Source organism: Amblyomma mixtum, chromosome 1 (genome assembly GCF_055824585.1).
Source record: "Amblyomma mixtum isolate Tamu chromosome 1, ASM5582458v1, whole genome shotgun sequence".
Taxonomy (NCBI): Eukaryota; Metazoa; Arthropoda; class Arachnida; order Ixodida; family Ixodidae; genus Amblyomma; species Amblyomma mixtum.
In genome coordinates this window covers 278,535,769-278,549,602 of record NC_143012.1, presented here as the reverse complement: position 1 = coordinate 278,549,602, position 13,834 = coordinate 278,535,769, and the positions used below count along the sequence as shown (strand labels likewise).

Below are 13,834 nucleotides of genomic sequence, written 5' to 3'. Positions count from 1 at the left end.
TGACGTGCGCCGCTAGGCTTTAGTTAGGTTGGCTTGACTGCATGGCAGTGATGTGGCGTTAAAAATGAATAGAGAACGAAGGCCACGCTCGTTCCCTTCGTCACGTTGTTTCACAGCGCTAGCGCTGCTAGCACGTGATTAAGCCCTCGCAGCTGACCTGCCCTCGCTCTTGGCAAGGAATCGGAGAGCGCCAATAGGAGTAGCGCCGCTTACAGGGGAGGGGTACGCCGTTAGATATATCGACTGACGGGGGAAATCAGAGTTTAATATACTTCTCGGCTTTCCTACACTTTTACTTAAGGTTTTCAAGCGGATAGCCTGTTTGTCCGGTATAGCCAGTAATTCGAAATATCCGGGTTCGATATATCCGGGCTCCATCTTACACACGCCTTATCCCTTGTAAGCTCTTCAAAACAGTCACACATTTTGTCTACTCTGCGCCGTTTGTACCCCGCACCACCGACACGGTGATTCTCAATCAGCACATTTCCAAAGTACGTAGGAAGAGGGGCTGATATTCAATTAATATTCGATCAAAACAGACATGAAGGCGTGCCCAGAGGCACAGTGGATTCAACGAGTCCGCCGTCGTCGAAGCGCGGTTCGAGGCCCGCGTCATTAAAAGATGCGACTCTGCAAAAACTGTGACAAAATGACGCGAAGGAACGAGCCGAGAAAATTCTAACTCCGCAGCACAGACGCGTCGCAGGCCTTGCAAGGCTAGCTTGTCATCAAGAAAGTAAAAGCATGACAACTGCCTTACTCTGAATGCACAGCTGAACCGCGCCGTGGGGGAAGGGACGAAGATTAAAAGTGATTTTAAGGAAAGAAGGGCGCAGCAACTGCCTCAGTTCTCTCTGGTCGCTTCAAACAGCACCCCCCTGAGGCAAGAGATGAAGGAGGATGTGAAGAAAGGTAGAGAGAAAGAGGCTGCGTAGTGGAGAGCTCCCGAATAATTTCTGCCACCTGGAAATCTTTAATGTGCACTGATATCCCGAAGTGTGGACGGCCTTTTGCTTTCCGCCTCCACCGAACACAGCCGTCGCGGCCGGTAATTGCGACGGCCGCAGTTGAGGAGTTCACCTACAGTGAGGCAGTTCGCCCTTCCTTTCCCCAAAAGCAATTTCTTAGAGCTTTGGTTGGACAAGAAACACTATCTTTGAGGCATGTTGAGCTTGTATCTGTCGTTTAGCTAAGTCGGATAGCAAATAACTTTGAAAATATTCAAGATGTATGTCCATTAACTTTTCCTAACTGTAAAATATCTTCCTGTTAGGTGTGAAAAAGGAACTACATTAAATTAGGTTTAGGAAATCCTTTTTCGCAACTGAATCTTCACGGTAGCAGGACTAAATGGTTAGCTCAGACAGCAGTTCGTTAATACGGAGTTGTTCCTACATGAAGCGTTCCAACAGTACTACGGCGGCGCGGTCACTCCAGGCAACGCTCCGAACTCTCCCATAAAAGATATGAAAAAGATAACTCCGCGGCCTGGTGATCAAGAGGGTACTCAGTAGTTTGACAACGTGTATCGCATTACTTCTCTACGAAGTGTTTCATGTTAGCGTTCTCGAGAGCAAGTAATGTAGTTTCCCGTTATGGGAAGCTTTCCCTTACGCGGTGCCCCTTTGGTCGCAGACTGGTGAAGGAGGCCCGCGGCCTGGAGCACTTCCCGGACCTGAACGGCACCCACTCGCTGGAGCAGATTCGCCTGAGCAGAGCACGCTTGAGCTCGGTGCCCGCCGACCTGTGCCGCGCGCTGCCCAAGCTCAAGATACTGTGAGTCACGCCTCTCTTTCTCTCTTCCCTAGCAGCGACGGATGTGCGAGGTAGCTTCTACACGGGATTAATACGTCGTGGCATGACGTCACCAAACACTGCCATGTGACCTTCTCCCAACCGTTTTCTTTTCCTGCGAAGACAAGTTAAAAAATTATCTGCGCTTATGAGACCGCCAAATTCGCGTTGCTTTTAGCTTGAGTACCTTCGTTCTCTTCGCATTGTTTCCGGGCGGTGTTTTCCACTAGATCGCTGAGAATGGGAGCTACGGTATGCATATCGGGTTTTAAATGCCCGCGTAATCAATCTCTTTTCGTCACAAGTTAAAGAGAGCCCCATACGGTAAAAAATAATCCGGAGCCTTTCTCTTTACGACATACCTTACAAACGAGATGTTGCTTCGGCACGAAAAAAAAAATTCACATTTTGCTGGCGTCGGCCATTATTCGGTGGCGGTAATATTCACATGGTTTAATGCTACAAAAAGACCTTTTGTATGCACTATAGAACACTTGTGTACCAATGACAGAAGCCAACAGCCACAGAAACCAAGGGGCATAGGGGATTTTTTAATTTATTTATTTAATTTGTGCTGTTGATCAATTTAGAATATTACTGAATATACTATCGCCTAAAGCTAATTGATTAGAAAAGTAGAAGAAAAAACAACCACATGCCGCCGGTGGGATCCGAAACCACGACCTCCGAATTACGCGTCCGGTGCTCTACCTCTGAGCTACGGCGACGGCTGTCAGATCTTCTGCTTTCGGGGGTATTTATGTTTACAAGTAACCTAACCTTGAGAGTGTTCATCAGCGCCACCCACGTTCATAAGCGGCGGACGTGGAACGTCCTGAGTTACCGCAGGTGTGACGTAGAAAGTCATCGACGAAGAGGGTGGAAGCTGCGTGAGAACCCTCTTATGCTTCCTATGGCGTCAAGGCTGCCAGAACCGAGGCCCTCGCTAAGCAATTAAGCAAAGGGAAGGGGAATGAGGGGCTCGTTATAAATATGACAGAAGCCAACAGCCACAGGAACCAAGGTGCATAGGGGATTTTTTAATTTATTTATTTAATTTGTGCAGTTGACCAATTTAGAATATTACTGAATATACTATCGCTTAAAGCTAATTGATTAGAAAAGCAGAAGAAAAAACAACCACATGCCGCCGGTGGGATCCGAACCCACGACCTCCGAATTACGCGTCCGGTGCTCTACCTCTGAGCTACGGCGACGGCTGTCAGATCTTCTGCTTTCGGGGGTATTTATGTTTACAAGTAACCTAACCTTGAGAGTGTTCATCAGCGCCACCCACGTTCATAATCGGCGGACGTGGAACGTCCTGAGTTACCGCAGGTGTGACGTAGAACGTCATCGACGAAGCGGGTGGAAGCTGCGTGAGAACCCTCTTATGCTTCCTATGGCGTCAAGGCTGCCAGAACCAAGAAATTCAGCCTTCCGTCGCAAGTGTCAAGCCGACTCCGCATGGATATACGCTTCAAAAAGCACGAAAGAAGCCACTACCATTAGCACCGAAAATGCGCCTACAGCAAGTCGCTAACAACTCGGTGAATGCGGGAGTCGACCACATTTTTGTATGGCTCTGAACGAAACTGAGGACTGTGGAGAGCGTTGAGGAGGCATCGTGCCATTTGGACCCGATGTCGCCTCACCCCCCAGAGTATACAGGCCAAGATTTATGTCCCCTAATAACGGGCCTTACAGCCCTTTGCAGTCGCAGCACGGCCTTGCCGGCGGTTTTTCAAACAGTTCTATCTATCGTTCGTGAAGAAGTTCTCCCAGCAAACTGAATAACTGGTCATCGCAACTGAAAGTGCTTCGTAGTCGCCAGAATGTATCAAGGGATTCCTTCATTTGCCTCTCAGAGCGAATATTTGGTTCATGACGTATCCCGTGCAAGCGTAGAGTAATCGTGACTGCGGTAAGCGTTGCATGCGCGCGGTTAGAATCTGCCTCGCGCCCTGTACTGACCTTGTTGAAGCAGGTTATTTCTTGAATGAGATTGTTCGTCGCTTTGTTCAACTGCCTTCTCAAGTTAGAGCCACCTGTTGGCGCCTAGCAGTGAGATTTTATTTTTCTGCAGCTCGAGTGGCAACTACGTGCCGATTATTCGTTTCTTATTCTATTACAATGCACTGGATTATATTATATTATATTATATTATATTATATTATATTATATTATATTATATTATATTATATTATATTATATTATAATATATTATAATATATTATATTATATTATATTATATTATATTATAATATATTATAATATATTATATTATATTATATTATATTATATTATATTATATTATATTATATTATATTATATTATATTATATTATATTATATTATATTATATTATATTATATTATATTATATTATATTATATTATATTATATTATATTATATTATATTGTGGCAGTCCATGACAGAAGGCAGGCATATAGTTCTTGACACACAAAGTGAACCAGGCAGGGAAAGAAACGGGTTGCTTGCCAACCCTTCGACAAGAGACGAAGACAAGCCCTCTTGTCGAAACGTTGGCAAGCTCCTGAGGCTTTCCCCTCCCTTGTTCACTCTATGACTATATTACAGTAAGCAATCTTGTTTCTACTCGTGCGATGCGCTTCCAAATAGCAGTGCGCTACCCGGGGCATTTCCGCCCATGATGCCTGCTGATCAGCCTCACCACAGACACAGCTGACCTCAAATACGCCGCCGCGGTGGCTCAGTGGTTATGGTGCTCGGCTACTGACCCGAAAGACGCGGGTTCGATCCCGCGGCCGCGGCGGTTGAATTTCTTTGGAGGCGAAATTCTAGAGGCCCGTGTACTGTGCGATGTCAGTGCACGTTAAAGAACCCCAGGTGGTCGAAATTTCCGAAGCCCTCCGCTACGGCGTCTCTCATAGCCTTAGTCGCTTTGGGACGTTAAACCCCATAAAACCAAACCAATCAAATGTTAGCTGCTTGTTCCCACCGCTCTGCAAATATAGTCTGTCAACAGACTTGTAAGATTATGCCTCGGGCGTGAAGGAAGAAGTACACCGACCCGTATCGGCAAGAAACAAACTGCCGTGCCGTGCCGTGACGTCACGTGCTACAGCCTGGCACCGTCTTTCTTCTCCTCGTACATGGGCCGCGCTTTGGCCGCGCTTGTGGGCACAGCCAAAGGGGGACGCTAAAGGGCCACATGCCTAGACTGGAAGTCGAAACCGAAATATGCGCCGGCCACGCAGACGGATCAACGGGAAGTTGGAGACGGCGGGCGGTGTGTTGTCCAAACCGGTGTGCACTGCGAGTCATTCAGTCGGGGTCTTCAAGTACATCGGCTTGATGTGGTCCAAACTGACATCTCTTCACGGCCAGTCTAGAGCAGAGTGGCAGTTTTGCTTGTGCGGCGAATGACGCGGAATGGTCAGTCGCAAGCCTGTGTTAGCGGCGCCCGGAAGACGTGACGGTGAAGGAAAACGTGCGTGGAGATGGCGGGATGCGGATGCACAAAGATAGCGACGCGAAAAGGTCACAGGTCTTTAACGCAGTCCACAAGCCTTTTTTGGCTGAGCTGGTAGCTCCTCAGACGAGAACAAGTCTCCGCGGAGACGCAGGGAAGTACCATAAATAAGCTGTGCCGCAGAACACCAGAGGTGTGCTCAGAGGACGGCCCTGAAACTAAAGGATTACCAAGGGCAAGGCGTCAACCCAATTAGCGCAATTGATTCTCTCAAAACTTCAAAAGTATTACCTCCTTCCATGGTAACCACTGTCCGGTTAAGCTAAAAGGAAGCGCGGAGACGACTTGACAGTAGCGCGTCGTTTCCAAGGTGATGAGGTGAAGGCTGAACTGCGCCTCGATCTGAAAAAAAACACAATAGTGGGTTCTGGGGCCAGAAGGGTTGGAGGCGAAGCCGCAGGGACGAGATGTCCTGTGGGCACGAGTCCGATTCAGTGGAAGGGTTGTCGGGATCAGTCAAGGTCATAGTCCTTGGTCACCACTTGTAGGCTTATGTCTCCGGTGCAAAGGACAGAACACCGACACTTATCAAGACCAGAACCGAACTGCCGTGCCGAGGCGTCGTATAGTCCTCAATATACTATAATGGCGCATACCTACAAGGGGCTTTGGCTATGACCAGGCGGTGACCACCAGTTTTTTGGATTGGATGAGACCAGAAGAAAGCGCCGTCGTTATCGTTCTTTACCTCTAAACATGGCACATACCCACGCAGGGGGATCGACCAAGGTAAGGTGGTGAAAGCCAAGGAAATCATATAGTATTTGCGCGGGGAAAGAAAGGCTTTGGACGGCGAAGTAGAATAGTAAAGTTACTGAAATAAAAAAAAAGTAATAAGTGTTGTAAAATTCCAATAAATTGTACAAATTTTGAAATGCCGAGATTAGAAAAAATACACATTTTTAGAGATGCGGAAGAATTTTATATGCAGTTAACAAGGTAAGCTACCAGTTGCAATAATGCAGTCATGAAGGTGGCCGCAAACCCTTGACGCTCGCACCGAACGAGAGAACTGGAAGAGCCACAGGGAGTCCAAACCATGAAAGAGGACCTCGAGGTATGTCTTTTTCTTCGATGCGAACCGCCGGCAAGAGAGGAGGTAATGCTATATTGTTCAACTTCCCCAGATGAGTTACATAAGGTTTGTCGTAGCGAACCTGCATCTGCATAAGTACAAATTTAGGTGAGGGATTCTCCATCGCAGAAGCGTCATTGACACCTCGCACAGCCTTGATTTACATGACAGGACATTCCAAGGGTACTGTAAGTTCTGAAAATCCGCGTTATTGAGCAGCGAATTACTGAACGTGGCTGAGATATGCTGGAACCGCTAGAAACAGGAAATCTCAAATAGCGTCCCGTGCCAACCCCGGCGGCATCTTTATTCTCCTCTTCTACGTGCGGCCGCGGTTTGACCGCGCTTTTGGGCTCAGCCAAAAGCTCATACTGCTTCTCATTACAAGAAACTCCTGTTCTCAAGCAGCGCCTTTCCTTCAACACACTGCGTGTACACCTAGAGAAATATACACAACACCCTCAAGCGCAGAACAATCCAGCTCACGAGCACAATACACGTTATATGGTTTGTGACCGGTGAGGTGTGTGAGTAATCATTTAAATGAGACTCATCAGCATCCACCTTATCAGCGCTCTATACGGATTAAAATCAAACACTACTCGGCTTTCTCCATATCTTTGGCGTTGCGAAAAAATTCGCCCTGATCCTTGTCACAAGCACTAACTGCAGAGCAATATCGTTCTCAGTAGGCTTCTTGTCTCATTACTGCACAAATACTCGCCAAACTCCTGAGATATGCATTAGCGTCATCCACGGACTTTTACCGCATTCCATGCATTTTTCTCTGTTCCAAGGCATTTAGAGCAACCTTCTTTTAATATTAAAGATTCCAGCAGGCCACACCTCCACCTGCAAATCTCTACCTATCAGGAAACATACACGGCACAGAGCCCTGCGCTGTCGCTGTATATCTATTTTGTCCTGCGCCAAGCTGCTGTTTTCTCATCATGTTCTCGAGTATGCACCAACTGGCTCAAATACAAACAGTCATCAAGTACCTGAGTGAATTTCATTCAGTCATATATGAAGCGCGCGTGTAGATAGACTTCACCTCTAGATATCGATTACTTTGGACGTGGTGCTGGGTCGACGAAGATAGCGTTCATTCCGGAAACTGTTCGAATGCAGCGAACCGGAAGACAAGCATTTCCCAAGGTGACTAAGCTAAAACGATCAGAAGCAAGCACGCGAGGAATTCAGTCACCCGAGTGGGGAGCGGACAAAGAGGAACCGAGAATCTTACAATAGAAGGCAATCAGGAGACTAGCCCGGAAGTAGAGAAAAAAATTGAATGTATACATTCTGCACTTGCATTATTCTGCACTTCGAGCTTCCTTCATGCGGACGAAATTCCATTCTTTCCACCTGTAGAGACCTGAAGCCCGTGCTGACATGCGATTCCTGCTGTACTATCTACGTGAAAGAATGTGAACCATCTGTCATTTTTGATCGGCTCAGAGAAACAGCATCATCAATTTGTTTGCGAAGCGCCTTTTAAGTAATAATGATGGGCTATTAGCTGCTGCGTTTCAGAGCGAAAGCTCTACTTCAGAACCAAAGCTGCAAAAGCCGGGCCATCGCTGAAGCCTTGACCTTGAATATATAAATAACTAAATAAAATAAATATTGCCGGGACTAGGATTCGAACCCACGGCGACTCGAACAGATCAGCTACGCTGGCTACTACACGAGAGCGCTATGCTATAACGCCGCGTGCTAAACTGCAGCACTCACTCGCGCTGTGCAGTGCACTGCACATTATGATGATGATGATGATGATGATGATGTCCTCAGGCTTAATGGCACATACCCACGGCGGGAGATTGGCCAGGGTGTATAGCACGTTTATGCATTGCACGACGTCGTCTTCATCAACTAGTACAAATAATGCTACTGGGATGAGGTGCTAATACTCCTGGGATAATGAAGATTATCATGCCCCGTCTTAAGGTGGCCGGCTGACGTTCGTACTGGAGAACTGCAAGCTCCTTGTGACCCTATCTTGCACCCTTCTGTTTCATCGATTACTTGGGCAAGATTCTTCGTAACCGGCGCTTCCCACATCCCAATAAACTAGCCTTCACTACTATCGAACTAATATCGTCCCCAGACGTGCCGACGACCCAGCAAAGCAAACCATAAGCCGACCAGGCTAAACACATGCTTTCGCACGTACCATTTTTACTGCCTGTCTCTTGCACACATATACTGCGTTATTGCTCAGGTTTTGTAGAGGCTGTAGATGCATAGCACGGTGACAAGGTGTTTGATAAGCTCTAAAAAGTTACAAAAGTTATTACCAACCGTGGAGTATGCTGAAGCTGCTGCTGAACCTTAGTAGCTGAATATAAACATCTAGACGAGTATAAAGACCGACATATAAGGAAACATTGATAGACGCGTGACGTACGAGAAATCCCATCATAACAGTGCACGGTCGCCTAGCGGCAGAAAAGTCAAAACAGGAAATTCGCTTGGTGGTTTAGCATAATTCGATGAGTTTATCGTGATAACACACCTGCCAATCGCTTGCACCTGCGTTTGGCATTTCGGCTGCCTGAGCGGCTAGCGACTACATTAGCTGGGCAAGGTATGCAACGTCCGGAAACTGACCTAGCCATTAAGAAAATGGTCTGTTGGCAGCGAACCAGTTAATGCGTGGTTATTTATACAGGTTGCTATAGCGCCCTTCTGGGTATTAGTGCACGGGGGAGATATGAAACGTGATGGGAAAGAGACATCCAGTGCAATTTGCAAAATACATCCATAAGGCAACCGTGAAATAATGTAACAGTTCAGTTGTGTCAACGTTTACAAATGTGGTCACGTAACAATGCGAAAAAGGAGGAAGGACGCGCAGTGAAAAATATTTCTAGCAAACGGTTCCTGTCGTGTATAGTGTGGGTGGATAAGGATTATCTTGAAACATTTAATCGGCAATTATATTCTCATATTTTCATAGTGTTGTACTCGCAGGCAGACGCATTATAGGACTGCCTTATGTATAATTCACTATTAATTCTGATTTTATTTTTTAGAACATTGAAAATCAGTGGTAGTCGTAAGTACTTACACCACTCAGAGAGGAAGAGCCGCCTCAAATATTTCACACTATCAGATGACTGCTTTGTGAAATCATACCCGGTCGTCGCAAATCGAGCTTCACGCTTCTGTACACGCTCTAGTATATCCGTATTTTATTTCGTTGCCAAGCCTCATGCCACGCATGCGTACTCTAAGAATGAGTGAGTGATTGAGAGTCCTTCATTTTGAGAGGAAGGCACAAGGCCACTGTGGGGAGAAATGGAAAAATAACGTTAGTCACACTCGAAGTCCGAGTCGGTGTATTGTCCATTTTGTTATTGGTGGACCCGATCAGAACGGCTTTTGTCGGCACCCTTACACCGTCTTGATCAGGCAACTTTGGATCCCATAAGCTGCAAATAGGAGCTGTGTGTCGGCATCCCTGAGCAGCGTGCTACGGTAATCTATGTGCTGGAGGGACTTTATGGCCGTTCGCCCGGTTTCAAACGCAGTACATTGCCAGAGTAAATATGTAAGGTCCGCGCTGTATCGGAGCCCGCACTGCGAGCACGTTACCGCTGTAATGTCGGGCCGTTGCCATTTCGCCAGAGTACATGGGGTATATACGGAGTCAGCATGAACCTTATGTACTGTGCGATGTCAGTGCACGTTAAAGAACCCTAGGTGGTCGAAATTTCCGGAGCCCTCCACTACGGCGTCTCTCATAGCCTTAGTCGCTTTGGGACGTTAAACCCCATAAAAACCAAAAACCTTATTGATGAAGACCCCTTAGGAACGTGTAAGGCGGGTCTTGCACGAAAAGATGTACGGCGCAGTAAGTTCTTTGATTCAGGAACGACTTGAAGTACGGAGAGACGCACAGGAGTAGTGCATGGTAGCTACTGAGAATGTTGTGCAGCAACTAGGAGGCCGTACGGGTTTGCCCTGAGGGGTGGGGGTAATGAAGAAGTGATCATACCTCCTGCAGTAGTAGCAGCGGCATGTGTCGTCATATTGCCTCCGGGCACACCCGTATGCCCCGGTGTCCAAATGATTTCGATCTTAATGAGTGCATATTTGTTATACACAAGGTTATTTTTAACTCTAACGGTACATATCTGAAGTTGCATCGCAAAAAGCTCAACGCCCGACTAGTTTGCCGTTGAATACTCTTCATGAGCTTACCAGGACACAGTGCTCGAAAAAAATAACGTCTGGGTAGTTAAACTGTGTGTACATCGCACAAAGTAATGCCACTGGTAAGATAATCTAAGATAATTGGCTCTATCAGACGTTGCCGTTCGCCTCCTATTAGCAGTCTTTTGGCCACGCATATTCGCAGCAATCAGTATGAGTGAAATGTTGTCATGGTAAGCGCAGCAACAACAAACGACAAGGGAAGTGAACAGCACACGTTGCTTATGTTTTTCACAAAATTAAGAGGAACGCATAGGAAAGAGCACCACGACAAACGCGGTAGCTTGCAGCTAAATATGCGTTCAAAGACGACAAATATTAATCGTACGCTTACACGTTTGAACGTCACATTTCAGTCGCATATTAAAGTCATGATTTCTCATTACACGCGCAAGCACTAATAATAATTTTGTCGTGCCCTTTTTGTCCCGTGCATCGAGCAAACCGCAGTGTTGATGCTTCCGAAAATGGCGAATTGCTGTCGCGTTTTCTTACTGCTGCGGTTTCGTTCAAACAACTGCAAAGGCGATATATTCTGCTTACATGTTAAGTTAGCTTCTTTTTTTGTGTGTGAACGCTGTTCAGCTAACCCGGCTCGAAACGGGTCGCTCTACCCTATTAGTTAAAACTCGCAGCTAACTGCTTGTCCAACATTCCTAATGTCTCGAATGGAATACGCTGCGCCCTACATACTTTCGCTTTCGTTGCCTGCCTGGTTTTAACATTTCTTTGTATACTGGAATCCTCAGCATCCATTATTCTCTAATATAAATAGCAGTAATTTCAACTTTAAATTAAGCTTGAGACATTACGTGGACGCCCACTTTTCACGCTGACTCTGCTTTTCGCATGTGCGAAAGCAACAGCGCTTGCTTCCTATATTATTCTGTTCTCGTGCCTGTTTCTCACTATACCACCTGATTATTTTCTCTCTCTATTCTCTTCTTATTTCCTTTTGTGGCTCCTGATTAGTTTAATTAGGCTGGTGCCGCTGGTGTACAGTTTCCCCATTATCGCCCGGAATATCACTGCGCTTCAGAGATTTCGAGCTTCGTTATATTGATTACGAAATTTGTGTGTGTGTGTGTGTGTGTGTGTGTGTGTGTGTGTGTGTGTGTGTGTGTGTGTGTGTGTGTGTGTGTGTGTGTGTGTGTGTGTGTGTGTGTGTGTGTGTGTGTGTGTGTGTGTGTGTGTGTGTGTGTGCGTGTGTGCGCGTGCGTGCGTGCGTGCGTGCGTGCGCGTGCGTGCGTGCGCGTGCGTGCGTGCGTGTGTGCGTGCGTGTGTGTGTGCGAGCGTGTGTGTGTGCGCGCGCGCGCGCCGGGGGGCGTGCTTTATACGTCCCATTCCTTTGGGATAAGAACCTCTTGTATTTGCTATCAACCTCTATGTCTTGTGCTGCTAAAAATCACTGAGCCCTTGCAGTTATTGATATAATCATCACTAATTTTTTTGTCTGTGTCGTCACCTGTGCTTTTATTTCTGTCTCTTTGCAGCTACCTCATGTCCAATCATCTCACGCAGGTTCCTAATCTGACTGACTGCTCGGAGCTCCTCATCTTGTGAGTCTTTACCTTGGAACTAATCATCCGTCATCTGCTTATCAATTTCTATCAATTTATTTTAGCCATTTCGCTCGTAAGCGCACTTTGGTAGCTGAGGCCTGGATGATTAGGTGTTTCAGATCATCCTGGCTCCTGAAAATAATGGCAACAAGATTGCGTCAGCAAGAAAAAAAATGCCCGTTTCAGTGCTTGAACTCAGATGCACACTATAAATGACAAAATGAGCATTCATTAGAGAAATGAAAAACCAGGAGCACAAAAATACAAACCACAGTGGCGAGAAAAGGACAACACTGGCTTTCTTTCTTTTGTGTCTTTTGTAGGGCGCGCGAATATTCTAATATTTTCAATAACGAATCGAATATTCTCCTGTTCGATTATTGGAACGAATCGAATAGTGCACCTTCCGAATTATTAGGAACGAATCGAATATATTAAAATTTTTCAAGTACTTTTCGGATAAAGGGCACGGATTTCGAATAAGACCCGCCGTATCGACGACTGTTTTAAAAACAGGACCTATACCTCCGCCGCGTACCATCCTGCCGCGATCAGTATGCACGGGATGAAGGGTTCAGTGCAGCGACGCGGTCCATTCTTGTGGCATTTCTCATAATGCTCATGCATGGCCTTTGAGGCTCAACGACGCAGTACAAGCTCAGGCAATGTCAGCGCACCCAACCTTCGTGCCCGATCTCGGATGCCATGGTTTATGCGTAGCTGTCACTCGCCTCGTGACCTGAGGAGTGGTTCTAGTTCATACTCTTTGGTCATCAACAGCAAAAGGTAGTTTTCTTATACAAACACCTTGACGTTTGTAGAGTTAATATACTTACTTCGTGCTGCGACGCCTTTGTGGAGATTAGTGTTGCATCTTTACAGCCGTAGCTATAAATTTTACAAACGTACTCCATGCCAGGCAGGGTGTCGAACCAGCATTTTTTCGGGTTCGGTTCGGGTTCGGGTTCACGCCTTTCGGGTTCAGTTCCGGGTTCGGCTCCAGAGGGCCATTCCGTTCCGGTTCGAACCGGTTCGGACCATCTCGAACCGGTTCAAACGGGTTCAAACGGGTTCAGGACAAGAAAATTCGAACGCAGATGGGTTTCAGTCAATCTTGCTATGCGTTTTTGTTTCTTGCACATCGCTATACAAAATAAAAAAATGCAAAGATTTGCTCACGAGAACATAAAACTGGGCTAGTTGGTAAGGGTTCCCCAGCAGCGCAGGTAATCGGTCCAGTATTGGAAATGGATGGTTTCACTACGGTCCATTGTATAGGGCCGGCCATTGCCAATACATTTCCAATATTGGGCCAGTTATCTGCGCTGCTTGGGTTCATGCTTAAGCAGCGCAGTAGACAGGACAAAAGGAAGACGGGAGACGACACAGACGCTGAATAACAACTGATTATTACATTCGCGGAAAAGTATATGTAGGCGCAGGACACAGTGAACAATCCAAAAAACAGAAGAGCAAATATTAAAGCTAAAAAACCATACTGCGTATGTACATCATAGTCGAGTCATAACATCTTTCTCAACGAAACTCGAAGACTATATTCCATAGTAGACGGCACTCCCCTATCTCCTGGACCTCACACAGTTGCAAAAAAAGCCTAACTCCTTTCGACGAAATTGATGTATGGTGAAGCAACACTCTC

General features: G+C 46.4%; 1 protein-coding gene across 4 annotated transcripts in view; it reads left to right on the top strand.

Annotated features, from left to right (window-relative positions):
- rk (G-protein coupled receptor rickets) overlaps positions 1 to 13,834 on the top strand; it is a 180,679-nt gene that overhangs the window by 140,649 nt on the left and 26,196 nt on the right. For all 4 annotated transcript variants that reach the window (XR_016286933.1, XR_016286934.1, XR_016286932.1 and 1 more), the window contains 2 exons: positions 1,639 to 1,779; positions 12,106 to 12,171. Coding sequence is in view for 1 of the 4 variants with exons in the window: in XM_089566138.1 (XP_089422264.1) it covers positions 1,639 to 1,779; positions 12,106 to 12,171 (207 nt within the window). In the remaining 3 variants the exon portion in view is untranslated. The remainder of the gene's footprint in view (positions 1 to 1,638; positions 1,780 to 12,105; positions 12,172 to 13,834) is intronic.